Source organism: Chironomus tepperi, unplaced genomic scaffold (genome assembly GCF_022539635.2).
Source record: "Chironomus tepperi strain 1889 unplaced genomic scaffold, CSIRO-AGI_Ctep_v1 contig_214, whole genome shotgun sequence".
NCBI lineage: Eukaryota > Metazoa > Arthropoda > Insecta > Diptera > Chironomidae > Chironomus > Chironomus tepperi.
In genome coordinates this window covers 74,536-101,870 of record NW_027226336.1, presented here as the reverse complement: position 1 = coordinate 101,870, position 27,335 = coordinate 74,536, and the positions used below count along the sequence as shown (strand labels likewise).

At 33.2% G+C, this 27,335-nt stretch overlaps 2 protein-coding genes across 8 annotated transcripts in view; one reads left to right on the top strand and one right to left on the bottom strand.

Annotated features, from left to right (window-relative positions):
- Positions 1-15,080, bottom strand: part of LOC139090099 (arfGAP with SH3 domain, ANK repeat and PH domain-containing protein-like) — a 58,701-nt gene extending 43,621 nt beyond the window's left edge. For 2 of the 4 annotated variants that reach the window (XM_070639792.1, XM_070639793.1), the window contains exon 1: positions 14,628-15,073. In XM_070639792.1, the coding sequence (XP_070495893.1) occupies positions 14,628-14,753 (126 nt within the window). In that variant the 5' untranslated portion in view covers positions 14,754-15,073. Of the gene's footprint in view, positions 1-14,627 lie in introns of all 4 variants that reach the window. The other 2 variants (XM_070639794.1, XM_070639791.1) reach the window with 2 other exon arrangements.
- Positions 15,081-15,515: 435 nt separating this feature from the next.
- Positions 15,516-26,235, top strand: LOC139090106 (metal regulatory transcription factor 1-like). Of its 4 annotated transcripts, XR_011544355.1 has the most exons (9): positions 15,570-15,705; positions 18,356-18,747; positions 18,818-18,920; positions 20,619-20,724; positions 21,824-22,100; positions 24,217-24,273; positions 24,366-24,376; positions 24,749-25,827; positions 25,979-26,235. XR_011544355.1 is itself a non-coding variant. In XM_070639802.1 (8 exons), exons 2-8 carry the CDS (start codon positions 18,509-18,511, stop codon positions 25,747-25,749), a joined length of 1,794 nt encoding a protein of 597 aa, XP_070495903.1. In that variant the 5' UTR covers positions 15,516-15,585; positions 18,356-18,508; the 3' UTR covers positions 25,750-26,235. The 4 variants fall into 4 exon arrangements, 3 of the variants coding, with proteins under 3 accessions (XP_070495903.1, XP_070495902.1, XP_070495904.1); XM_070639802.1 differs by having other exon boundaries at positions 15,516-15,585; positions 24,749-26,235; XM_070639801.1 differs by having other exon boundaries at positions 24,749-26,235.
- The last annotated feature ends 1,100 nt before the right edge of the window (positions 26,236-27,335 follow it).

The following is a 27,335-nucleotide window of genomic DNA, read 5'->3' as shown; positions in this document are numbered from 1 at the left end:
TATTCTCATAACAGACTGTGCAACCGATAACCAGTCTGTTGTAGCGACCAAATTCCGTAGATATCTCATCGTCTCCTTAGCCACTCAGCTTATAATTGAACTAACATGTTTGCCCTACATAAACCAAGATTCCAAATGTCCTAAAACATCAACCAAGCGACCAACTTAACCACATCATATTCCTTCTTCTTATCCATCCTCAAAAAGACGACATAATTCACAGTCTGAGTCATAAACTTTTTCTGACGATACACGTTTAAAATAACATCACAAAATAAACTATTTATTTTCGATTAGATAAAAGCAGCAAAAATACGAAATTTCACAGAAATGTGTGTCTCTTGTGACAGTTCCAATTCAAATCATTGAATTTAATCAGACATTTACATGAAAATAAATTTTCTTCGTCTTATTTTTTTGGAATTTGAGTCGAGATTTGAATATCAATTTAAAAATGTGTATATTGGCATATGGTTCTTGTATATCGAATTGAGTATGGCAATAACATGGCTCAGGGCAGTCAGCTGAATTTAATAACCCATATCATACATGGTTCAACATGCAAGCAGCAAAACTTTACAATGTAGAATGTTAGTAACCTCAAGAAGCCTTGAATTAATTCAATATGTATGCATATTAGTCATTCTATCCAGTATTGTGTGCCTATACGATGACTAAACCTCACCTCACTCATTGCCATGTCAAAAGAAATTTATTCATAAATTGGGAATGTCTTGAAAGTTTTCTTGTGCATATTATTTTGATGAATCGGTTGGTGGTGAGTTTTATGTCTGCCTGTTTAGCGGCATTTTTTGAGGACAATTATTTCGTTGGTTTGCTAGTCCATTGGTCCATCAGTTTCGCAGCTCTGTCAGTTCGGTCAGTTTTAATAGTTTCATCAGTTCTGTGAGTTCCGATAGTTCTGTCAGGTCTCGTCAGTCATTAGATTAATCAGTTCTGTCACCTCTGTTAAGTTCCATCAGTCCTGCCAGTTCCGTTAATCTAGATCAGTTCAATCAATTCAATTAGTTCTGTTAGTTCGTCAGCTCTATCAGTTCCATCATGTCTACCAATTGAATCAGTCCTCTTAGGTCCTTCAGTTCCGTCAATCCTGACAGTTCCATCAGTCCTATCAGTTCTGTATCAGTTTCGTAATTCTGTCAGCTCCGTCAGTCCTATCAGTTCTGCTAGATTTGTCAGTTCCGTCAGTCTGGTCAGTCCTGTCAGTTCGTCAGTCTTGTCAGTCCTGTCAGTTCCGTCAGTCCCGTCATTTTGTCATTAGCTGTATCAGTTTAGAGATCTATCAGTTCTGTCAGTTTCGATAGTTTCGAGGGTTCCGTCAATCCTGTCTGTGCAATCATTTCCCACAGTTCCATCAATTCTGTCAGTTACATCAGTTTAGTTTCTTCCAAAAGTCCTGTCACTTCAGTTATTTCTATCAAATTTGTAAGTTAGTCAGTCCTGTCAGTTCAGTCAGTTCAGTAATTTATGTCTATTTCGTCAATTCCGTCAGCCGATCTGATCTTCAGTAAGGCTAAATGCGTTCTCAACCCTTTAACACCCAATAAACTTTATTACTTTTTCTATTTTTGCCGATTTTCTTCTTACTATTTTTCATACTTCTTCAATGGTCCATTTATTTCTCATTCATTGATAAAAATCACTTGATGTCATGACTTTATTTTTTCGTATTTCTTTCCTACTCTTGACACTCAACATAAACAACAATTTTTTTTTTATTTTGCTACGATCAACAGTTAAAGTCGTGTTTTATGAAAGGAAAACGATTGACATTGAAGTGTGCGTGGATGAGTTATGATAGCAAAAGACATTTGAGCGTACACGAATATATTGTTGTCAATACTATTTTGTGTTTTGTTTTGAAAGCAATGCTAATTGGATATTTAGAAAATACATGTAGGTTATCAGTGATTTTTCGGTCAGTTAATGAGGTTTTTAGACAGTTTGGATATTGCCAAAAAGTTAATTATTTATGAACAAGTGCCTGTGTTGTGGAACTTCTTTTTAGACAACATTTTCAATGGGAAAAGTTTGATATTTCTCTAACTAGATTGTAAAGTCATTTATCATTCGCAAATTCCTTTTATGGAATATCCATTAATGATCATAATCTTCAATTTTTTTTTAGATTTGTGTGAATACTTTTGGATTCGTGTTTAGATTAACTTTCGAATAAATCATGATCGGCGATGTAGTTTTGTTGGATTATGTGTTGGAAATAATGTCTCAGGAGGTGGGGTTTTGTGATATTCTGTTGGGTATCGTAGAGTGCTTGTATATGAAGTTTAGTCTTTATTTGAGCATATTTGGAAATGTTAGGAAATTAGGTAACGGTAAAATGGTCTTCTAAGACACTCTTCATGAACGTGACGCTTACCTCATACCTCATGCCCCTCATGCCGTTCCCTTATACTCATGCTCATCTCTTACATACTCATGCCCTCCTCATGCCCTCCCTATACTCATGCCCTCCCCATACTCATGCCCTCCCCATACTCATGCCCTCCCCATACTCATGCCCTCATACTCATGCCCTCCCTATACTCATGCCCTCTCCATACTCCAAGCACCATATACTCATGTCCTCCCTCGATACTCATGCCCTCCTCTCTATGACCTCCCCATACCTATGGCCTCTCCATACCAATAGCCTCTCCATAACAATGGACTCTTCATACTCATGGCCTCTAAACCCCATAGAGTCTTAAAATTCATGGCCTCTCATACCCAAGACCTCTTCATACCATTTCATCCCTTATTATTGCCTCAACTAACCATTTCATCTCCTCAATTCCCATCCATTCTATTCAAATTTTCTACCTGACATTCTTAACAAAAACAAAACCTTTAATTCCAATTTCCAAACTGCTTCATATAATGAGATACATTATCTTTGAAGTAACGAAAACAAAGTAAATTTTTTAAGATACTGTGTGGGTAGCAGATGGATATTTAGAAAAGATACACATGTGGACGAGTTGTTGAACATTAACTACCGATTGTTATCACCTTAAAAATAAACAAAATCTCAATTCAGTAAGTTAAGACTCAGGTAGACGTTAGGATTAGAATATTTATGTCCAATTGGTCTAATTGGATTGGATTTTGGTTTTGCTGAGTTGGAGATTTTGGAATGGGATTGGATTTGGGGAAAAAGTAGTCAGAATGGAATTGTTGGAACCAAAATTCTCAGTATTTTGACTACAAAGGCCCATAAATCTCCTACCTAAAATTTGCACAATTGATAAAAATAATCATCTCATTTCCCCAAGCTTTACACACAGCCTTATCAGAAATATTCAAGGTCATAATTGTCGTAAAATTTCCATTAAGCACATAGCTAAATATAGCATCAACTGTTCCGTTCATACTTAGAATAAAGTACAGACATTACAATGTAATTTGTTTATAGTTCATTAAAAATCTGTAAAACAAGTAATTTTGAAATAATTTTCAAGTTATAAGAATTGTTTGTAGCCGGCTACACTTTCAGAATATTTTACAACTGATTCACTAGTCGTTATCAAAAAGTATGGATGTAATGTAAACATGTTTTTACGATTTTCTGTAAAATTGTTTTTAAGTGCTATTAAGAAATTTATGAAATAGGTCAAATACTTGAACATGCGGTGGTTATGAACTTATGGATAAGTTCTGTAGATGCTTAGAGTTCGTTGGACTCAAGAGCGTATTCAAACAACAACTCATCCTTTATGAGCAGAATTCATCAATTTCCAAACTGGGTTCTTTATTATATTTGAACTAGTTCAGAAAACACTATCTACCCAATTATTACACAGAACAGTACAATACACAGTCGTTAAGGCACCGGCAAATCGCTATGTTGACGGAAATATATGAAATTGCCTTGACCACACCAGAATGGCTGATTTTGGTCCATTTTATAGCAAAATTAAAATTTGCCGGAGCTTGCTTGTTATGTGATAGTGTTGCACTTGGCATTGGGAGTTGGCAATCAGATGCTAGTGATTGAGTAAGTTTCAGGCAACATCTACACATGGGAAGTCTTGAGTCAAAATTGATCAGTTGGACCAGCCAAGTAAGTAGGTTAATAAGTGTCGATTATGTACGTATTAAACCCTAACAAGCAAAAAGAGTGCTCTAGAAGATCAGAGCAACGCTAGAGTATACGTAAAAATCTCGAGAGCCAGCTTCAGGCGACTCCTGTGGAAGGTCATGGATCACAACTGATCTGTACGACCAGCAAAGTAAGTAAGTAAGTAAGTAAGTTAGCCCTCAAGAGCATGCGCTTTGTCTTTTAGGAAAATGTAAGATTTTTAAATTAGCTTGAATATACTGCAGTTGGAGAAGGGTAGGATGAGAGAAGCTTGATGAACCTGAAAATTACACTTATCCTCATGATTCAACTTAAAAAGACTGCAATTGTCGAACCGTATAGATTAGTAATGAGCATAACATTGAATAACAAGTTACCCGAGTGTAAAGCAAATAACCACAAATAATGCCCACTAATCGACAACCTATTCCACTCAGCATGCTTAAATAAAGAGTTAGAATTTCACAATTTAACAATTCCAAAAGCTATATTAGCCTTAAAATCGTGTGCAATCAAACTAAATAGTGAATTTTATTATCGACAGTTAAATAAATGATCATGATGAAAAAAAATTTCTCTTAATAAAACATATTAAACTAAATTTATGTTCAACAAACAAAATTGCTTCAGCTCAAACTTCCATCTCCTCCAAGAAAAATCACGTTCACAAAGAGATAGAAGAATTAAATTGACTATCGACTATAATTGAAGTATCATTCGATTTTAAATTAAATTGAAATCTGAGACTTTTAATTTTTTTTTTTTTGCTGTACAATTTTCAGCTTCTTTTATTTCATTAGGAATAGAAGCTATTGATATTGCCAGTTTTTTTATGAGTTCATTAAATATTTGACGATCCATTTAATCACAAGAACGCGGACCCGAGCGACACAATACAGTGAATGGGATTGTTAACCATAATAGTGGGTCTAAATGCGTCGTTTTGGGTTGTCAGGGCTACTTTTCGGCTTACCGGTATAATACGGCTAAACGACACGGTCAAGGTAATATGACCACACGGATGTGCCTATATATTCACGAATATTCCCAATAATACATGAAAGTATTCTTAATATTCACAAGTATTCCCATTTTGTATGAAATATTCCTTTATTCCGGAGTTTTGTTTAACAGGTCTTAACTGTGTCCTACCGAGCAAGCAGCTCTCAAAGTCGACTCGTATTTTGCATTAAAAAGTCGATTGGAATGGAGTGATTTATTTTTCGGGTTTTGCTTGAGACTTGAAAGAAGTTCTTTACAATGAATTTAGAATAGATTGTCCGGGCAGCATATGGGGTTCGGTAGAGCTCAAAGTTGACTTTTCCATACAAAATCCGAGTCGACTTCAATCCCTCCCGAACACCATATGCTCCCCGGACAATCTATTCCAATTTCATCATAAAGAACTTCTTTCAAGTCTCAAATAAAAACCGAAAAAAAAACATTCGCAATAAAAACTTATTCATAATTGTTAGCAGAACAAGAAGAGGTCGAGTGGAATGTAAAAAAAAATATTCGAAGTAAATAAAAATTAAAGAATTTCATCGCAATAATAATAATGATGATGATGTGATGGATGATTCATCACCTTGTATTCATGCGATATAATAAACTTCTGTTCTGTTACATTTTTTTGTTGTTGTTGTTGTACATTTGCTGTACACAGGTAAAGGAAAATGTCGTTGTGATAAGAAATAAAATGGCACAAAAAAAATTTTTTGTCTTCTTTTTACGTTGATGAAATTGCAAATAATTTAACAGATATGAATAGGAATGTGTCGTCTGTTTCGTTTACTTTTAGTTCTTAAATATGAAAATGTAAGGATTTTTGTCCGTTTTGGGTTGAATGGATGTTAAGTAGCTTAACTTGTGGCTACTCAAATAGTACAGTGCGTTCGGTAGGGCACTGGTCTGTTGCTTTATTAACGGTAAAACACAAAGTTGTCCCTAACGACACCTTGACGATGGATTTCGACCCATCTTTATGGTAAAAATTGCAGTTCTTCTGATTTTTCTGCTCGGGTTATGCGCATTTACATTGATGGATTTGCTGCTAGTTCCTATACAATGATAAGAACTTTTCAATGAGTAATCTTAGTGCATATATATTAAGATTTAAATGAGCATTGTGCCACGCTCTATAACAACCCTGTATAACATAATAAGTAAGAGAACTTGAGATGTAATTGAAAGGATCAGAGCAAATCCCACTCAAATATTTATAATAAAGTGTAATTAACATTTGTTCATTTAATTGTATTCCTAGCATACTCAATATATTCTTCTAATTTCAGCTTAGTCGGGCAAAACAAGCTGACTGGTCATTTTATTTGATTCAAGCAGAGTTAGGTAGTACTTTGGGAGTCCAGGGCTCTTAAGTGTAGTCCCGAACACATTTGATGTGCAGAATTGATACACAAAAGACATTCTAAACAATACAAAATAGTAGCTAAGGCACCTTCATGAAAATACATCAAAGACTCTTTTAGGCCCATTTCAAAGCCAAATTATTAAATTTTCTACAATACGAGATTTAAGCTTCACAAATTGACATTAAATGCCAACTTAAATCTACAAAAATGCAAAATGGACTCCCATAAATCTTATATTAGCTCTAATCTTCCTTCTCATCCTTTTCCAGACGCTACATCACACCTAAACAACCCTATTTATTCGAACAAAATGAAAAGTCACCCCACATCTTAAAAGAAATCATTCAACTTGAAGACTTTTTTTTCATTCTATCCGAAAAAAAAAAATCTTCTTATTGCAAAACTTTACTTTTTTTATGAATGTACACAAAAAATTTTGTTGTGACTGAATAAGAAGAACTAAAAGACTTCTTAGTGTTTCTTTTTTATATTTTCGGGCATGAACGACATACATTCATTCTGAAAGCAATTTGGTAGGGCTTGAAGTATCAAAAAAAATTTATTTTTGCTTCTTTTTATTTCTGTGCTTAAAGTTCTTCTTCTTCTTTTTATGAGTGGACAAGTCTACGAAAGGGGTTTGAAAAATGTGACAATATTTTGATGATTTGCAAGGGATTTTTTTTTTTTGGGACAAATGAGTTGATGATGATGTTTATCGATAGGGTGAGAATATTGAGGGATTATGGGTAAATTGAAAATTATTGAAAATTATTAAAAATAGATTTAGTTTTGCTAGTTTTTAGGAAATTTAGGAGGATTATTTTGAAATATACGAAAGGATTTAAGCTGAATTGTTGAAAAATTATGCAACATTTTGACAAAATATTACCAATTTTTGACAGATTAGAAACAATTTATCGAGAATTATGGACTGATTTTGATAAATTTTGATAAAATATAGCAAAAATGTTGCAAAACTTGTTGCAATTTTTAATAAGTTTTGAGCAATTTTTACATAGATTAGCTAAAATTGGGCAAAATTGACTAAAATTTAAAGCCATTTTCGACAAATTAAAGGCAATTTTTGCTAAAATTTATAAAATTTAAAGCCATTTTCAAATAATTTCTTTAAATTCTTTAAAATTGTCAAAATTTTTTTGGGAATATTTGAGAAATTTTGGGTAATTTTGAGAAATTTTTATAGAGTTTGCTAATTTTGGTTAAAATCAGCTAAACTTAAAGCAATTTTTGAATTTTGAGCAGTTTTGCTAAATTTTGACGAAATTCTGCAAGTTTCCTAGCAATTTTTGTCAAATTTTATATATTTTCACTAGATTTAGCTAAATATTGAAAAAATTCAGCAAACTTTAAAGTAAATTTTGTTGAATTTTGAGTTTTTTAATGATTTTGCTAAATTTTGACGAAGTTTTGGAAAACTTAAAGCAATTTTTGTAGAATTTTGAGTTAGTTTAACTGGTTATACAGCTGTTTTCGATAAATTTTGACGAATTGATTCTACAATTTTTTAATTGAATTTTGATTTACACTTCATTAACCTCAATCCTAAAAAGAGCATCCATAACAGTTCACTACCGTTATAAATATCAATCAAATTTCCCAACTCCCTTTTCCAAAACTCATCAAAGTCTATCAAAACTATACCTCAATCTTGATTTGTTACCGATCTATATCATCTATATCAAATCACTTATTCACGCTATTTTACCTCACATAACACAAATTAACTTACATATCTAAAAACATCAAGCAATCTCCCTCTATGGATTTACCATTTTACTTCTTAAGACTTTACATTTCTCAACAAAAAACATGACAAGGGATTTTCATTCCTGAAATACTTTTATTTCGATGCACACGGGACAGACACATTCAATGTACGAGAATTTTTTTTGGATATACGGAAGAAGTTACAGCAACAACAACAACAATAAAGACTCGCTACATATTCGCCCTAATTTCATTTCTTTATTTTTCGTTTATACTTTACTTCCATCATTCGTGCAAGCAAACAATCTTTATTTTTAGGTTATGTGCCATTGATGCCAAAAAAAAATAACCTTGAACCGTGTAACGCTGCTTATTGTTCAATGAGAAAAAAAAAAAACGGAAAAGTAATAACAGCAGCAAACGGTAATAATAATGTGCAATTGCATTTAAGATCATAAAAACGACTTTTTTGTTCAGTTTCTTCTTCTTCTCCTTTTGTTGCTTTAATTCTTCATCTATTCTTTTCGTCTTAAGACACAGCAGATAAGAACCGAGTAATAGAAATAAAGAAAAGAAAGAAACAAAATCCCCAGGTGTTTGTGTTTGGTCCCAATTTGGCTTCCATATCGCTTTCAGTCAATCTATTGTTTGTAATTCGAAAGAAAAAAGATCTAGTCGATATGTCGGTTGGGAGGGTGGGTGATTTAGGCGCATTTTAACCAGAATTATGTCCAATTTAATGTTGGGAACTGGAGGAGCTTGGTTTTGTGCCAATTAAAGGTTCAAATTCCCTTAACCAGGGTTTAATGTTACATCTCTTTTTGAAGACCTTAGGCAATTATATAGTCAAAGAACTATTTCCGACTCTATAAGGCCCAATAGGTAGACCGAGCGGCACAAGGTGATATCTCCGGCACTGTTAAGTCACCTTGGTGATCACAAAATATGGAAGACATTAAAAGAATCCTTTACAGCACCTTTAGGGCTGTATTTGACTCATTTTGAACGAGAATAATGAAATTTTGTTGTAACTCCCGTGAACAGCTGACTTGTTTTCCATACTATGCGATTTTAGCAAGTTTTTGGGAACAAACTTGTCCCGACAACAAGTATACTTAAAACTTGTGAGTTTATATGAAACTGTAAAAATCAAGTTTTCAATCCAGCCCCTTGATTGCCTTCATGCCCTCCAAGCGCAATATAGTAAACCAAACATCCAGAAGCCTTCTTCCACGACACACAACTCATGTCTCATAGACCATAATTTAAGATCCCATAGACCATAAATTCAAGAATCCATCCCATCATTAATCCACTATGACATTACTAACCATCATTTTGATATTCCCAACAAAGAAGTACTTATAAGTCTATTCCTTTGTCAGGTAATCGATGAAGTAATTGAATGTGAAATGTACAGTATATTAAAGAGTATTATTATGTCATTCGTTAATTACAGTGAAGTCATCTTAAAGATGAATAATTCAAAAGGTAAATAAATTAGTCAGAAAGTGCAGTAGTGAGACTTTTTATGTCAACGATGAGTATGGTAGTGAGTTCTTTTGGTATTGAGTGGTATCAGAAGGGGATGGAGTCAAAGGGAATGGGAATTTTCAATGTTGGAACGGAGTTGTACCGATTTAGAGGCAGTTTTGTGCCATAAGGGAGTTTATTTAAGAATTTGATGATATAAAGTCAGTCTAGAAGCTATGTAGGTAATTACCCGAATATCACAAGTTGAATAACACAAAATACGGCATCGGATAATCAATGCAAAATCCAAGGCATCAGACTCGCTAGTTACTCGGTATTGTGCCAGATTCAAATTCTGGTTATACTCTTTGTTGACCCTTAATAGTCAACCAGGTTGATTTCTTGCAGAAAGACCATGGTCCAAAATCGTTCTCTTGTATAAACTAGGTCAATTCATCCATACTCCAAGCTTTAAGGATCACTTATTCATTCTAAATTCTGTCTATACTACTGCATTGACCCCTAATAGGCAAAGAGTATCCTTTAATATTCCAGAAAGACCACAACTGTACCTAAAATCAATCTGTTTTGTCTGTTGAGGGACCACTTTCCTCAATATCTGTCAATTCTCCATCTATTTCTAAATTTACCCAAAGTACTTTAGATGATGTAGAAAAACTGCCTCTGTCACAAACGCAAGCTCAATAACCCCATTACAAATCAAGCTCCAAAATAAAAACAGAAACACAATCAAGTAAAAAAGAATTGCTTCTATTAAAAGAATTAAACTGTTTTGAAAACAATATTTACAGTTCATGGCACGAGAATTCATGAATTCAACTTTGAGCCACTCAATTATCTGTTGCAAGATCTCTCGCTGTATTTCTATTTCTATTAATTTAAGAGATTAACGTGAAGTACTTTAGATGATGTAGAAAAACCATCAGCCGGATACTATAGGCTGTATTATATCAATCTCAAAAACTATAAAAACTCATTCCTTTTGTTTATATTATTTGTATAGTCATTTAAATAGTAATCGAGAGACACGAGGCCGCCAGAACGTCATTGAATGGAATCGATGGCTTGAAACAGAAAACCTCAAAAAAAAAGAGATGTTTTCTATGTAAATATTTAGCCCTTTATATCCAATTCAACATGATCTTAAATTTCATATTATGTTGCCTGTGTTATTTCAACTTTCAATCATGTCTCGTGTGCAGATGGGAAGTGATGAGAAATTGTACTCCAGAACTATGAGCTACTTAATATTTTTTTTTTGTGTGCTTAAAAGTGGGTTAAAGTATCTTTCGAACAATATTTATATACACAAGGCATTCATCTTTCCTCTTTTACTCTTTTTTTGTGGGACTTTCTTTTTTTACGTATAAGGGGTCATGTGGAATTGGTTGATGGTTTAACAGACTGTCTGAAATGGATTTTTTAAATTATATATGTGCGAATGGGAGATGACTTGACTATTGAATTGACTATTGATTTTTTAGCAGAGACAATTTTTATGTGTTTAAGTCTGGTGTTGCGATTTTTTGTGGTCTGTTGAGGTTATTGGACTTTTCTGTATGATCTCATTTAACGAGGTACCAAGAATTTTATTTTAATTGAAGCATGATAAACCTAACTAGTGCAATTTGAGGATTATACTTCAAATTATGGACTAATTTATTTAGGATGGGCATGGAAGGATTTGGTGGTTGACTTCAAAGGAACTCCTGGAAGAAAGCTGTCGATAGAGACAGTATTGCATTTGGTTTTAGTAATTGGCAGACGGAAGCCGTCGAAAAAACCAGCTTTTGAAGTAAGTAAGTAAGGAAGTATGGAGGATTTGGATTTCTTTAATGACTCAAGATCTGGGTTTGTGAGTTGTGGTTTGGACCTCATTTGTGTTAGATATGTCATAGCTGTAAGGACAAAACTGATGCAATCACCTCAGTTTTTGAGTAAGCAGACAGCGCTTGACTAAATTACGAACTCTAGCAGAAGTTTTCACAAGATAACTCAGGCTTTAGGGCTTTAGACGTCCCTCATTGCATGAGCCTCAGCTAAGATAGTAAGTAATTTAGATAGTTCTTAAGCTATTTAGAGTCTAAAACGTGAATTATCAAGTGCAAAGCAGTCAAATAATGGCTTAAGTGTCATTTGTATTTCAACTAGACATTAATGTGTCACTGTGTCTCAACAAAACCACGACATGTTTAGAAAACTAATCACAATCACGGCCAAAGTTCGAATTTGACGACTAGAGTCGATCTTCCATTGTGACATATTGCGGTAAGACGTGATTTTCATCTTAAAAATGGGTCAAAGTCATATGCCAAAGTGCCGTCAGGGTAACTTAGCGTCTTATCGTAAATACTGTGATGGTTCGATGCCCTAACGAACCAGTTGTGCAGTTCAGGTTAGACTCTACATCATATCGCATTAATCGACTTCAATCTCTACTATAACCTAATTAAATCAAGCAAATTCTATAAAATGCGCTTTAATACACTCATCCCAATACCCAACAACCGTTCACACTTCCATCTCTTATTTCGTCATGTTTCAATATTTCTTCAAAGAGAAATGAACAGAAAATTTTGTGTTCAAAAAAAAAAAAATAATTCGTTTATGTCCCAAAGCCAAAAGATCACGATGACGAATGTTACTCTTTTCTCTTTTTTTTTTAATATTTTGATCGGTTTCTTCATACCGTAGACAGAACATCTCCTTCTTATTATTATTTTGTATATCTTGTATATATGAACGTAAGTAGAAAAGGAAGAAGAAGTCTTAACTGAATGTTATTTTTCACGAATTCTCGTAAAATGAAAATAAACAACAACAACAATAATCATGATGATGAGATGTGTAACATTTGGTTCATTCTTATATTCTGTTCTGTGCTTCATTCTGCTTTTTTTTTGTTACTGATTTCATATTGCTGTTCTCATTCTTTTTTTTCTTGTTATTTTGGTTTCTTATTCATGCAAAGAAGAATGTCTGGAATATTTTCAAGGCTGAATTTTCGGGGTTGTAAAAAAATTTTTTTATTTTATTTTTGTGTATATATACAAAACTGTTTCTGAATTCATTAGCCGATTAATGATAGGAGGAGCGAACAAAATAAAAGGAAAGTGAATATAAAATAATTTTTGGAGAGGAAGTTGAATGAATTGTTGAGTATTGGTGGATTGTAAGGCGCATTTTGGAGATTGTTGAGTGAATTTTGGTTTTTGAGTTGATATTGAGCTGCATGCTGCAGAAAATGTCAATTATGATATCAAAATTGACGGAAACGACATGCGGCTGATTTTAGGCTTCATGCTGCAGAAAATGTCAATTATTGTGTCGAAATTGACGGAAACAGCTCACATGGTGCAGTGCTTTCACTTTCAAGCATTATTGACTTTAAACTATCACCAGACCTTGTCCTAAGGACAATTTAGCAGCTAGGAAATGACATTATCAGTCTGATACTCGTTATACCATCAAATAGAAGCTTTAAAAGGTTTAAATGCGTCACGCGAATTTTGAGTCATTTGCTTGTCCTAAAAATGACTTTACTTCTTAAAACCAGCTATTCTGGCAATCTTTGGTACCATAATCAATAAAGTTTGATCCTAGGATATAAGAAGCCAATGATAAACTATCCCGAACAGCATAAATCTTGCAAAAATCAGTTAATCGATCAAAAATTGTTCTTAAGTCGACCTGACTCTGATTTGGTTCCAGATTCTGTTTAAATTCTTCAAATCCCAGAGCCATGCCTATCTGGTATCAAATTTTGTATCAATTAACCTCCTTAAACTATTCAACTACAATATATGCTCAATAAAACCAATTCCTCATCATCGACACTACAGCATATCTTCTCAGAATCCATAAATTTCCCAGAATCCCATTTCATACAACAATCTTATTAAAATCTTCACTTTACAGCTCTCTCATTATCATCAAAGATCTAATCATTCTCGTACTTAATATCAATTTCCTGCAAAAAAAACAGTGACATGTTGTATTCGAGTACCAATTAGAAAATTCCAAACTAAATTGCACAACAACATCATGACTAATCAGCTGAGTTGAGAGATATAATTGTGTATAAATTGCAATGAATTGAAAGAAATTGAACCTTATTAAAATTGGAATAGTTTGTTTGGGGTCGTTCACTTTGTGGTGTGGTGGAGATTAAAATTTGGATTGTAGATTGTTGGACATGCTTAATTTAGTGATAATTAGGGACTGTTGGATGGGAAGTTAATGTCCAATTTTTGTCCTTTCAGAACTTGATTTTTGCATGAAAAATTGAAGACTATCCAAAAAATCCAACAAAATTCGACAGCAATAACCCGAGTCAGCCAACCCCAAAACAGTCCATCCGCAACATTTTCACAAAAATTCCTTCCAAATTCACCAATAAAAAGGCAATTTTTTTCCATCGACCGCGGTTCCATTTGGAGGCACTTTTAATATCCCATTGTCAACAGATGACGACTCAGCTTGTGAGTCATCGTAACTTTTCATTCGAATTGAGAAGCAATAAAAATGTGAGAACCAACCAGCAATTTGACTTTATGTCGATTAATTAAATTATGTATCTGAGTACATCTTATGACTATTATCGCAGCCGAAACCTGCGGATAGAATTTAACGCGCGATATCGAGGGTTGAAAAATGAAATGGAATTGACTAAAAAGTCATCAGTCATCACAAGCACTGCATAGCAATAAGAGCAAGTAAGGAAGTTTTGTAGGGAAAGTAATTGCTCCTTCAGTCACACACTAATTGGATTTTGATGACACATCCATTTAATAAATTGATGATGGATAGACGAAAAAAAAAATAGGCACAGTGAATCAAAAAATCGGAGAGAAAAATTGATTTTTTTTTGGGTATTGTTTGATTCCGTATCTATATCCAAATATGTATATATATGTATAAAGTCGATAACTCACCTCCTCAAGTGTCGAAATTGTTTGTTTCATGTTTAGCATTCTCGACACAAAAGTACTTGTAATTGGACTTTTATAATCCGCCGTTGTCTCCTCGACAAACTCTGACACTCCTATTAATGCTGGCATTTTTTTTTTCTTTCTTTTTTGCTTTTTTTTTCACTCAATTTATTGGATTATTAAAAAATATTTTTGTATATCCACAGCACAAAATACACAAAAAAAAAATTTAATTTTTTATTTTTTTGTTAAATGCCTTCATATATTTTGCAATATTGTTCACATCATAATCTCAATGGCTTTTCGCTTTAAACTCATCATCATCTTGACTCTTATTTTTTCATATATATATATATATATACACAAACACTGGATGAATTTTTTTTTCCTCCTTTTTCTTCTATTTTATTTTTTTTTTTTGCGAAAAATGAGCTGAGCAAAATTTTATTTATTTTGACACTTTTGCAGGACGTTATTGATGTTAATTTTACATCCACATTGATTTTATGGTAATTATTTTATCCAATTTGTTTATAAAAATTAATTAATTATTAATAAATACTAAAAAATTGCAGGTTTTAAACTTTTTATACGTTCTTTACACAGCAATTTCTCAATTAAAACTGACTCAAAATTCAACTGTTTGTTGCTTGTTTGGGGAGAGACTGAGGACGTTGGACTAGATTTTTAATTTTTTGTTGGAATTTTTACAATATTTTGCAATTTTTGGATTTTAGACAATTTTTTAACATTTTTTGAGGTGGAAATTGAGTTTTTTTGAATTTTTCCAATAATTTTCCATAAAATCCACCCCGTAAATCCCTAAAAATCCCCAAAATTCCCCCAATGTTTATCATTTCCACCCGTCAAATCCAACGTCAGTGATGCAACCACACAAAAAAAATTTTTACCAACTCAAAAAAGGTCTTTTAAGTGTAAAATTTTTTTTATAATTTTGTCGGTAAAGTTTGATTTAACATAATTAATTTAATGTGTATTTTGTAAATAACCGACTGATATAACATAATAAGTACGAGTGCAATAAGATAATTAACTGATAAGTGATAAATTAGACAATTTTGTAAGAAATTTTGTCATTGTGATGAACTTTGTTTTTAAAAAAAGGAAATTTTTTTGAGAATTTTTTCGTGTGGAGAATTTTTGAGGAATTTTTATTGTGAAATTTAAGAGGATTGACGACGAATTTATGTGGATTTAGATAGCTAGTTTGAAATCTTAATGGAAATTCCACCAAGTTCTGTGCAAATGACGAAAAATCGCCGAACATTTTGCAATTTATTTTAAGCAAATTCAATGATAATAAATCGAATCGCAAATCGACTTTTAAAATGTGATTCATGATAAATTTACTTCACAGTATGCATAATTTTGGCGAGAGAATGCTGATGGTTACTAGCTTTATGTTTACATTCGCTAAAGTCAATAAATCAAACGCAATAAAAACTTAGTAGAATTATTTGGAATGTTCCAATTAGTGCTTCAAAGAACTGTTTTTTTTTGTTTATTATGATCAGGTGCAGCACTTGAAACTGTCAAAATTTTAATCAATTTTCTATTCTTTTTATTCGAGAATATTGTCGCTTGACTTACAATAATGACTGACCTATGGCAAGCCTTCGGTTATCACATCATAGAGGCGTTTATAAAGCGATACTTAACTTCCGTTTTGCTCGAAAGATTTATGATTTAAAAAAATATTATCTCAACTACATATTTAACTTGTAAACCCGCAAAACATAATCTTTGAGGTTTTATCAATAAATTTTAAATCATTAATTTAATCTTGGAGGCAAAGCACTCTTGAAATTTATAAATTTGATATGCTTCGCTAATTAATATTAATCTAATTCTGATATCGATACGTGATCGGATTCTTGGTTAATTTACTAGCACAAATTAAGCTGGTTCCTTGGAGTTCTCGAGTGCATGGGTTTTGTTTTCCTAGTTGTGTTTCTCTCGAATAACCCAGAGCTCAAAGTTGAATCGAGCCGACTTGAAGTCGACTACATTGGAGTCGAGTCAAGTCGACTTCAACCATATCGACTTCGAGCTCTGTGAATAGCACAAATCGACCAAAAATCTGGCTTAAGGTCAGCATGACTATGATATGAATTTGGTTTAAATCCTACATTATGCCAGATTAACGCTTTCCTGGTTCCAAATTTTTGAGAAATCTTCTAAATGGTACTATTCGGGATCTAGCTCTAGTTTTTAAAACCACTGATTTGAATTTTTATTTATCAATTAATTTCTAAAAATGGCACTGCTATTGCATACCAGATTAAGTCATTACATTTAATCATGGGTCCACATTTTAGATTAATTTGCACCAAATTGTGCTTTTCGGTTATCTAGGTCTAAGAATTTTAAAAATGCTTAATGTCGTCTAGATGTTCTATGTTTGTTATCATTCTCAGTTATAATCAAATATTTCACAGAAAATTTCTGATAAATTCTCCAAAGTTAACACAAATTAATTTCGGTACATTAACTGTAAAAATGGCACAGTAGGTGCAACTGCAGTTGATGAAGCTACGCAAGCATAAAGTCATTACATTTAATCATTGAGTTAAAGCGTATAATTAGTGACAAATAGAATAAATGAAATCATCAGCTGCATGTTCTTAAAAACGTCAAATGATGACTTAATTCAGTTAATCTTCCTTAAAAATATTACTAAGAATTTTTGATATCGAGACTTCAAGGTTTCTGTCTCGAGATAAAATAAATGCCGAATCTGTTCAATTTTCTCGGAGGCTTATCAATTCCCAGTTATTTTCAAGTTAGGTTAAATATTTCATTGAAAATTTCTTCATAAATTCTCCCGGAAAAGTTCTAGGGGTTCAATAACACATGATTTAAATTAAGAATTTCCTTTTGTAACCAATTTCCCATAACACAAGAGTCGTCTAATTCAAATAACAATGTCTTTTAAGTGTCAAACAGTTTCTTAACCCTTGAGACTCTAAATTTTTATAGCTATGCTTTATGCCCGATGTAGGGATATAGGGACGATAAGAAAAAATCGGGAAAGCCAAATACCCAAGGGTCAGGCATTCCAAAAGTACAGTTCAGTCCTTGCTGTACTCGTTGAATTTATATGAAAGTACAGGAATTACAGTACTGTACATTGGAGTGTCTACGATTCACAGTGGATCAATAGGAACCAATCAACAAGTACAGTAAGTGGAGTGTCTGACCCTTGAGAATTCCCAGGAAAGTCTTCCCGAAAATCTTCCTGGACCAAGAAATCATGCCCGATGTAGCATACCTATAACCGGGATTGAGATTACCCAAAGGTCAGACAGTCCAAAAATACAGTATTGTACTTGCTGTATTCTTTGAATTTATATAAAATTAGTAATTATAGTACTGTGCACTGGAGTGTCTAACCCTTGGGATTACCAGGAAAAGTCTTCCCATAAATCTTCCTGGACCAAGAAATCGGGAAAGCATACCTATGACTAGGGTTTCTGGAAGCGGTTTTCTTAAAACCCGCATATCCTCACTATTTGACCCAATATGCGGTTTTTCAGAAACCCTACCTCTAAAAGACAAAGGACATCCTTTCATGGCATAGTAATACGCTAATAATACACAACGATACCTAAAAGTGTTCTCTTTGTCTGTTAGGGTCCTTAATATACTAAGCTTATAAACCCTCAAAAATATTAAACTAATTTCAAATTTCTCAAAATTCTTCAATTCAGAACCCCTGTAAAATCATCAAAAACCCACCAGAAAAAAATTCCCAAGCACACATTTCTACATCCAATAAATCACCAGTTGATCAAAATAAATCAACTTCAAATATTTACTAATCAGCCAATCCCCCCGCAACGCAATAAAACAAGAAAAAAAGTATGAATGAAGAAATGGCATTATCGCCGAGTAAAGGATTGATAAAGCATGAAGTATTATCACTGGACCGTGAACTAGATCTACATAATTGTATAGAGGAATTTGACAGAGTTATTTATCAAATACCTGAACAATTTGCATTAAATGAGGAACATTTAAATTTTTGTGATTCATCAATTGTTCATGACACAGCAAATGACATTAAATTTGACCTAGAAATTGACCAAAGGAGTGATCGAGGGTGAGATAAGAATGCTGATAATGTCAAAATGAGTCACACTTATGTCTTCCTTATCATTAACAATTTACAGAACTATTTATCATCAAATCAATGAGAATGAAATCAATTTAACAATACGACCGGGACAAGGTGAATTTCTTGGTGAGCCATCACACGCAACAATTACGATTGAGGTAAAGTTCTCTACATACATGCTTCATTCCGTGCATGCTAATTTTATAACTTGTTGATTGCCCGTACAACCACTGAGTTGGAGTTTTTCCTTCGTTTGACCTTTCTGGTCTGATTTTTTTGTTTCTTTGTTGGATATAATAAAGTATCCCATTTCATCGACGAGATGATAGATAAGGTTGAATTATCAGCTATACATTAGTGGGGGAGAGATTTTGTGTTTTGAAAATGTTTTGATAAACAAAAAAATTTAAGAAGGGCAAGGACGGAAGAAGAAAAAATTTGTTTCTATTTTTTATTGGCAATAAATTAGGGGGAATGTGAGTTTGATGAACTTAGAGATAGTAGGTTGGGGTTATTTTTGGGATCAAGAATATTGAATATTGAATTTGATCCGAAAATGCTTCAGAGGTCGAAGGCAAATATTTTGTATTAAATCTTATATTTATACAAGTGTCAGCAGGAAAAATTCCATGCTAATTTTAATCGGTTTTAACGAACCAGGGATGAATTCAATTCTGTGTCCAAAATGTAGGAGTGTAGCATAGTGTAGTAAATATTCTCAATTTGATTGACATAAATAAATAAATGATTCCGCAACGGATCCTTTTAATCTTGGTCGCGGAAGCCAAATGCCTTGTTATCTAATGATTGAGAGATCGGTCTCTGATTGGAAATAGACCCAAAAAAAGAGTGATACAGATATTCAATCTATTGTCTAACTATTCGACCACAGAGGTCTTACTTTCGCACTGGCATCCTTACTTCTGGCTAAGGCGCACGTGGTTTCATTGCCTTGCGAAAAGAATGCGTGCTTTGGTAAATCACTTCGTTGACAATTCTCTTTAAGTTTTATGGATATTACTGTCTTACTTGGAAAGGTATTAGATGACTCAGAAACTGAAAAGCGATAAACACATAAATTGTGGATCAAGCCAGATGTACTGACATAACTGCCTTTATATGGCTAGATGACCTAAGATTCAACAAGATTCCACTCTTATCAGGCACCACACCCACAAATGGAGACACCCCAAAAAGTGGAAATTCCATATAGTATTCAGAATAAGGGACAGAAAGCCCAATATGTTACGCATTAGTTGAACAAATCGCTTAAAATTCACAATTAGTTTCAAATAACACCTAATTTCGACTACTAAAGCAATTTTTCAATCAATCTCAAACTCAAAGCATTCAATTAAACCATAAAAAATCCCCCACAAGATCCACAACAAATCATCACACCAGCTACAAATACGATTTTCATTCACTTCAAGCTACCTACAAGACGGTGCAGATAAAAATAGATGTAATTTTTCTTTTTTTTCAGTAATTTTCCATGCGAAAAGTCTCATTTTTATTTTTTTCATTCTTATTTTAATCGCGAATGATTTCCCCAAAAAGATATATACTCGGGTGGATGAGGAATGAACTATTAATTCCGAAACCAACATGACTTGATTCTATTTTTAACCGTAAAGGAGAAATAAAAAAAAACTTCAGCAGGTGTTGAAGAAATTTTTTTGGTTTTCACTCGCATGTTGCATTATCTTCATCATTTCTATTTCCTTTCTTATTCTCATTCTCCTATTCGGCTGTGACAGACATGAATGATCGTGTTTGAGTGCAACTCAACAAGTTTGAAATTTTTTTGTTTCGAATTTCGAGTGTATAAATATGATATATATATTTTTTTGTAGGGCACTGATCCAGCAATTCATGCACGATATCGATGTAATTATGATGAATGTAACAGATCGTATAGTACCGTTGGTAACTTGAGGACTCACTTGAAAACTCATAAAGGTAATTTGATATGGGGATGATGAATATTTTTTTTTTTTTTTTGAGTGTATTTTTACGGTTGATATTTGGGTTAATGGTAGCAAATGATGCGTGAATTTGTTGAAATGAAAAAAGGTTTAGTTGCAACTGAAAGACAATTTGGTGAAATTGAGCAAAAGTGGGCAACAATTCAGCAAAATTTAGAAAAACTGAACAACAATTTAGTAGAACTGAGCAACAATTCAGCTAAACTGACTTGTTTGTCAGCAAAATTGAGAAATATTTTAGCAAAATGAGCAAAGATAAACAAAATGAGCAATATTAGGGACAAATCATTAAAAATGAGCAACAAACCAGAACATCAACTCTGCAAAGTTTAATAACAAAGTAGCAAAATTCAGTCGAGCAAAACTGAGCAAAAGTACGACAAAATTAAGGAAAATTTAAAAGAAAATGCAACATTGAACAAAAATTCAGAAAATTAAGCAAATTTGAATATCCATTGAGTAAAATAAACAGAAATTCAATAAAAGTGAGCAAAATTTAACAGAAATTCAACAAATTTGAGCAACATTTCAGCAAATTTGAGGAAGAATTCTGTAAAATTGAGCAATTAGCCAGCAAAGCTGAATAACAGCTCTGGAAAATTGAACAATAATTTTGCAAAATTTGGTCCCAACTCAGCAAAACTGAGGAACAGTTCAACAAAATAAAATGACCAAAATTGAGCAACAATTCAGCAAAATTATCCACGAATTCAACAAAATTGATAATCAATTCAGTAAAATTAGACAGGAATTCACCAAAACTAAGCAATATTGAGCCACAATTCAGCAAAACTGAGCTACAATTCAGCAAAATTCAGTAACAAGCCAAAAAAATTGTATAAAAATTCAGCAAAACTGAGCAATAAATCAGCAATCCTAACGAAATTTCATCAAAATTGATCAAAAACTCAGCAGAACTACTCAAAAACTTAGAAAAATTAAGCAACATTTGACAATAATTCCATAAAAATCCATTCCAAAATGTCGTACTATTAACACGCTCTCATTTACTTAAATATCTACACATGTCAAATTCCACTCATAATTAATCCTTTCCAACATTTTCATTTTAGGTGAATTCCGTTTCAAATGTTCCGAGCAAGGATGTGGAAAAGCCTTTTTAACGTCATACTCTCTAAAAATTCACATTCGAGTACATACAAAGATTAAACCATATGAATGTACGGAATCAGGATGTGAGAAGGCATTCAACACACGTTACAGATTGCGTGCTCATTTACGTCTTCATAATGGCGAAACATTCAACTGTTCAATTTGCTCAAAATTCTTTACGACTCTCTCGGATCTTAAAAAGCATTTTCGTACGCACACTCAAGAACGTCCTTTTAAGTAAGTAACATAAAATTATAACTTATTAGTCATTTCAACCCCAAAAACCTGACAATGATAAGGTGTCGCTAAATGAATTTATTTACTACTAAAAAGTAATGAATATTTACAACCGTAAATGTGCCTGACTTGCTTTATATTCTCCGTTGAAAGCATTGAAAGATTTATTGATAACACGTGATTTACGGAATAATAACAAACAAAACAAAAAATACAACAAAACCAAAGAGTCTACTAGACAATGAACTTGTGTGTTATTGTTTCATTCATTTTATGTGAATAGAAAAAAATTACGCTGCTGTTTGTTTAGGCGTGGATTAGATATTTAGAATGAAGATTTAGTATTGAATTGATTCGATTTGAATGAAATTTTTTGGGTATTTAATTTCTAATTTGCATAAATTTTTAGTAATGTTTTAATTTTTTTAAAGATTTTCACTTTAAAATAGTACATTTTGTATAATTTGACCGCTGGGACCGATTATTTTGGACGTGGTACGGTATGATACGGTATAGGTACATCACTGCTACGGCAAAGTGGCATACCTATATCATACCAATGATACCATTGTATCGTACGAATGGTGTACCTATAACGTGTCTTCAAAGTACCACCGAAGAAATCGGCTCCAGCTCTTTAACAAACTTTTTATGAGGGAATATACGAATTTAGTAACACCTTAAACCATTGATGGGTAACCTGTGTTCCGACAAATTTGTTTGAAAATGCCAAGAACCGTATGATATCGTCTGCGGTTTAGGTCAAGATTTACTACAAAGGTGTGCAGCGAAAAATAAATGGTTGCCCATCATTGAATTAAACAAACGAAAAATTGTGTATGGGCACTTTTTCAATTAGTGGGAAAGAAGGGGATCTAAAATTATAATAAATGAACGATTTCTTCACAAATTTGAAATAAATGTTTAAAAAATTTCGACTTACGTATGAATTTCTTTAGAAATTTTGAAAAATAATCTTGACGTTGAAATTGTAAGATTTTTAGAATTTTTCTTGATATTGCATGGAATTTCCACATGATTGTCAAATAATATTCACACTAGTTTAGTTTCTTATCTAAATTTTCACTATAACCTTTTCATATTAACACCAATTTGGGATGATTCAGACATTCAAAATCAATAAAAATTCACTTTTAAAATTTGCACTTTTGGAAAAATTCTCTGATTACTAAGACTAATTTTAATGATTTTGAGCTCTCAAATTCCGGGCTACTATTTCGACTAAAAAAACTAAATTGACACGAGCACATTTTTAAAAAATTTTGCGGAATTTCATTAGTATTTGTACTGAATTACGGGATTTAACTATCTGTACAGTTACAAACCATTATCACATTGAAATAATCAAGTATGTATAGAAGAAAATCACACAAACGTATTCATTTTCGATGGGATTCGAACATTCGTATCTCTCGAAAAAACTTCAAATCTTCATTTTCGTTCTCTGTGCGGGAAACGCTCTTGTGCAGCTAGCTTTATTTTTAACTTTTTCAATTTTTTTTTTGCAAAATTATTTTTTAATTAAATTCGAAAATTAATTTTAATTTACAATATTTATTGGTTTTTATGGAGTTGACTGTGGTAAATTTTTTTGGATATTCTACTAGTAAGGTTCAGATTCTGTTGTTAAAATTCAATTGAAAAAGTCGTGAAAATCACAATTTTTTTGGTACAAAATGTGTAATTTTCACAATTATTACAATTGTGCTGGATCCGTCCATTCTGGAAAAGAGTGAATCCAAAAACCAAAATTCATTTAATTCTGAATAAAATGCTTATTTCCTCATTATAAAACCGAGACTGTTTGATGTCCGAGGGTAGCATACACAAAATATTCTTAAATTCAATATCCTCAATATTTACAAAATTCCCATCAAACAAACAAAAATAATGCGTTCAATGCCCTCACGTCAATCATTCCCTACCTCAATACATGCCTCAGCCCCAAATATTCAATCCACAAAACAAACAAACATAATCACTTTCTCGTGTATCATTTGTTCATTCGCGTGACATAAAAATTTGTACGTGTGAAACATTTTGAGGATATGATTCTAATTTTTTTCTTTTTTTTGCTGTAATTTGTTCTTTTTAGATGTCGTGAGTGCTCGAAGGCATTTACAGCGTCACACCATTTAAAAACACATTTAAGGTAATACAGAAAATTGAAAACAGCTCGCTTGGAACTTTTAATTGATTTTACTTTCTTATCTTTTTTTATGCTGATTACGTTCCTTTATGTAGAATACACAGTGGTACGTATGAATAATGATTATTTAATTATGGAGGGAATTTACTTTGGAACTGAAGTTATTTGAGAGTTTTTCAGGGCAGAAGCGTGGGTAGGGAGACTTTAGTGTGTTTACGGACTTCGTGCTCGATGTTGGAGGTCGCCAGGGCACCTATACGTCGCTGCATAAGCAGTGAGATGCAAAGTTGCCCTGACGGCACCGCGATTGCTGAGTTCGACCCATTTTAAGGCCGAAAATGTGAATTACTGCATTTTGCCGCTCGGATTTTGATTTCCCATCACTAAAAGGACCCTAGCTACGCTCCTGTTCCTGAATATTCAACTTTCCTCACTTATAAGACACATTACTAAATATATCCTTAACCTTCCATTCCAGGTGAGAAACCGTACTTATGTAAAATAGATCAAACATGCTCAAAAGCATTTTCAACGCCACACAGTCTAAAATCTCACATAAAAACCCACGAGAAGCGAGCACAAAGCTCTGTTACAACAATAAATCGTAACAATACCAAAGAACTTAGTTTTACAACATCCACAGACTTATTGACGTCATCAAATGCCTCATCATCTGATGATGGCGACACATATATGAATATGTTACAATTTCAAGTTCTTGATGATAATGGAAATAGCATAAAACTTGAACCATACTATAATAATTACATATCACCATCGGTATCGTCGCCAGAGCAGACAACAAATGAGGCTATGGAACTTGCCCTTGCAAATGAGGTTGAATTAAATGAGCATCAATGGGTTGACATATCAACATTGGCAGCAAAATCGGTACTTCCATCAACGCCTGTAACATCACAATGTATTGCAATATCAACTGTCGTTCCTACCTATATTGACTTACCGACATATCAAATACAAAATGCCAATGACATGTTTGTTGATCAGCAATCAGCACAGCCAACAATTAATGATTTTATCATGTCAAATAGCAATCAAGACACAGAAATGGAAGTCGATTCAATTAATAAAACTTTAAAATCAATTACAGCCGATGCAGGCATTTGTGGATGTACAAATTGTAAATGTGATCCGATGCAAGACGGCGGATGTTCTGGCTCATGTGAAACAACAAAGCCATGCGGTGGAAAGAAGGACAAAAAAATTGTAAGGCAAACACAGAATGAAATTGAAGCTGATACGAATAAATTGATTGAAGAAATTGATTCCTTGAATGTTGACACGTCAAAGCCACCACCGAATGGTACATGTGGATGTATAAGCACAAAAGATGCTGTTGATAAAGGATGTTGTGTTGTCATTTGTCTAAAGACTTTAGAGACAATGAAAGCTGAGAATAAAACGATTGATGACTTAATCGATCAGAAACCTGTATGTGCCAATCATTTTGTACTTTGAGGAAGGAATGAGGAGTGATGATGTTAGGAATTGGGGTTTTTTGTGGTCTGGATTGATTAATTTGAATAGCACAAGACGGTAAGTTGATCTGAAATTTGGTATTTGGTCGACATGGCTCTGATATAGTGCCAGATTCTAACCGAATCTGAATTCGGATAGAAACTGAATCCGGCATCAAGTCAGAGTCATGCTGACCTGGTGCTGGATTTCTGATAAATCTACCTATTAGTGCTATTCAGGTAATATTGCTGGAACAATGTTAAAATCAATTTTGGGGGGTTCATCTGACTTCCTTACTGCAGATCCTCATATCACAAAGAATATCTCCAAGAAAATGAATTCAACAACCTGCAAAGTCGAGTATTTGCATAGATTATAAAAAATTAACTAGTCAGAGTGTTTTACGATTTTTTGTAATAAAGTTTGTTCATAAATGACGTCTATAATGGAGATTTACACTTCATTTTCCACACCCCATCTTCTTCCTCCTACGACTCTCAACTACCCCTCCTTACTAACTCTCAAAACTACCCTGCGTGCTATCTTCTTACTATCCCTCCCTACTATATCCTCCCTATTACCCCTCCCTGCTATCCCTTCCTACTATCCCTCCCTACTACCCCTCCCTATTATCCCTCCCTACTCCTCATCCTTACCACCCTTTCCTACTACTCCTCTCTTAGCTACGCCCCCTATTCTTCCACCCTCCCAGAAAAAAACAATAGACATCACTTTTGAACAACCCACACACAAAACTATAAGAATGAACATTATCGTACCAAAGCTATTTTCTTTTAGGAAAATGCAACAAATAAAAATTAATAAGAAATTTCCTACTAAAAAATTCAATTAACATGCAAGGTGAATTGTGCCTTTAAAAAATGAAATGTAGAACAAAAATTCAAATTGAATAGAAAGTTGTCAAAATTTTCGGTGCTTCAATTTGTACATCTAAAAAGATATTAAAAAAAGAAAAATATAAAAAAAAAATAAATAAAATAATTTTGTAATGCATAAATAGCATGTTTTGATTGATTTATAGCAGTGGTTGATAAGCTATGCTGAATTTCAGGACGAATTTTTAAAATTTCTCAATATTTATATTATTTATTAGTGTATTAGGTGGCTTGAAAGGCGCTCGACGTGGTAAAAATGGAAAATATTGTCTCTAGGCTAGATTGAAGCTTGTGTGAAGCTAGGCTTATTTAATCTGAATCCCGGCAAAATTTACAAGTCGTGATTTAACCCAAACAGCTTAGAATCAATGTCAGAAACACTCACAAAATTAGGCATACTCAAGTTTATGGACTGAGTATACTCATAAGCATTCCCATTTGGACGGGTTTGCTCATAGTCTATTAGAATATACAATTCTTAATCCTGGAATCTCGAAAATCAGAATGTTAGAATTGAAATCCCTACGCACATCAAGCTGTAGATGCAATTTTGTTCCTTTCAGCACCGTGCATGTTTTACTATTTAAATATTATATGACCCTGCGGAAAATTGTCAAACGATGTTTCCGAATCAATCTACAAGCTGTTTGACATCTGTTCAACTAAAAATTCAAAATAGGTGAATGAGAT

What these genes read in the sequence shown, in the direction of transcription:
- LOC139090106 (XM_070639802.1), top strand. Translation starts at nt 18,509, where the DNA reads ATGAATGAAGAAATGGCATTATCGCCGAGTAAAGGATTGATAAAGCAT. An exon ending in GACCAAAGGAGTGATCGAGG is followed by an intron (nt 18,748 to 18,817) that starts GTGAGATAAGAA and finishes AACAATTTACAG; the next exon opens with AACTATTTATCATCAAATCA. An exon ending in ACTCAAGAACGTCCTTTTAA is followed by an intron (nt 22,101 to 24,216) that starts GTAAGTAACATA and finishes TGTTCTTTTTAG; the next exon opens with ATGTCGTGAGTGCTCGAAGG.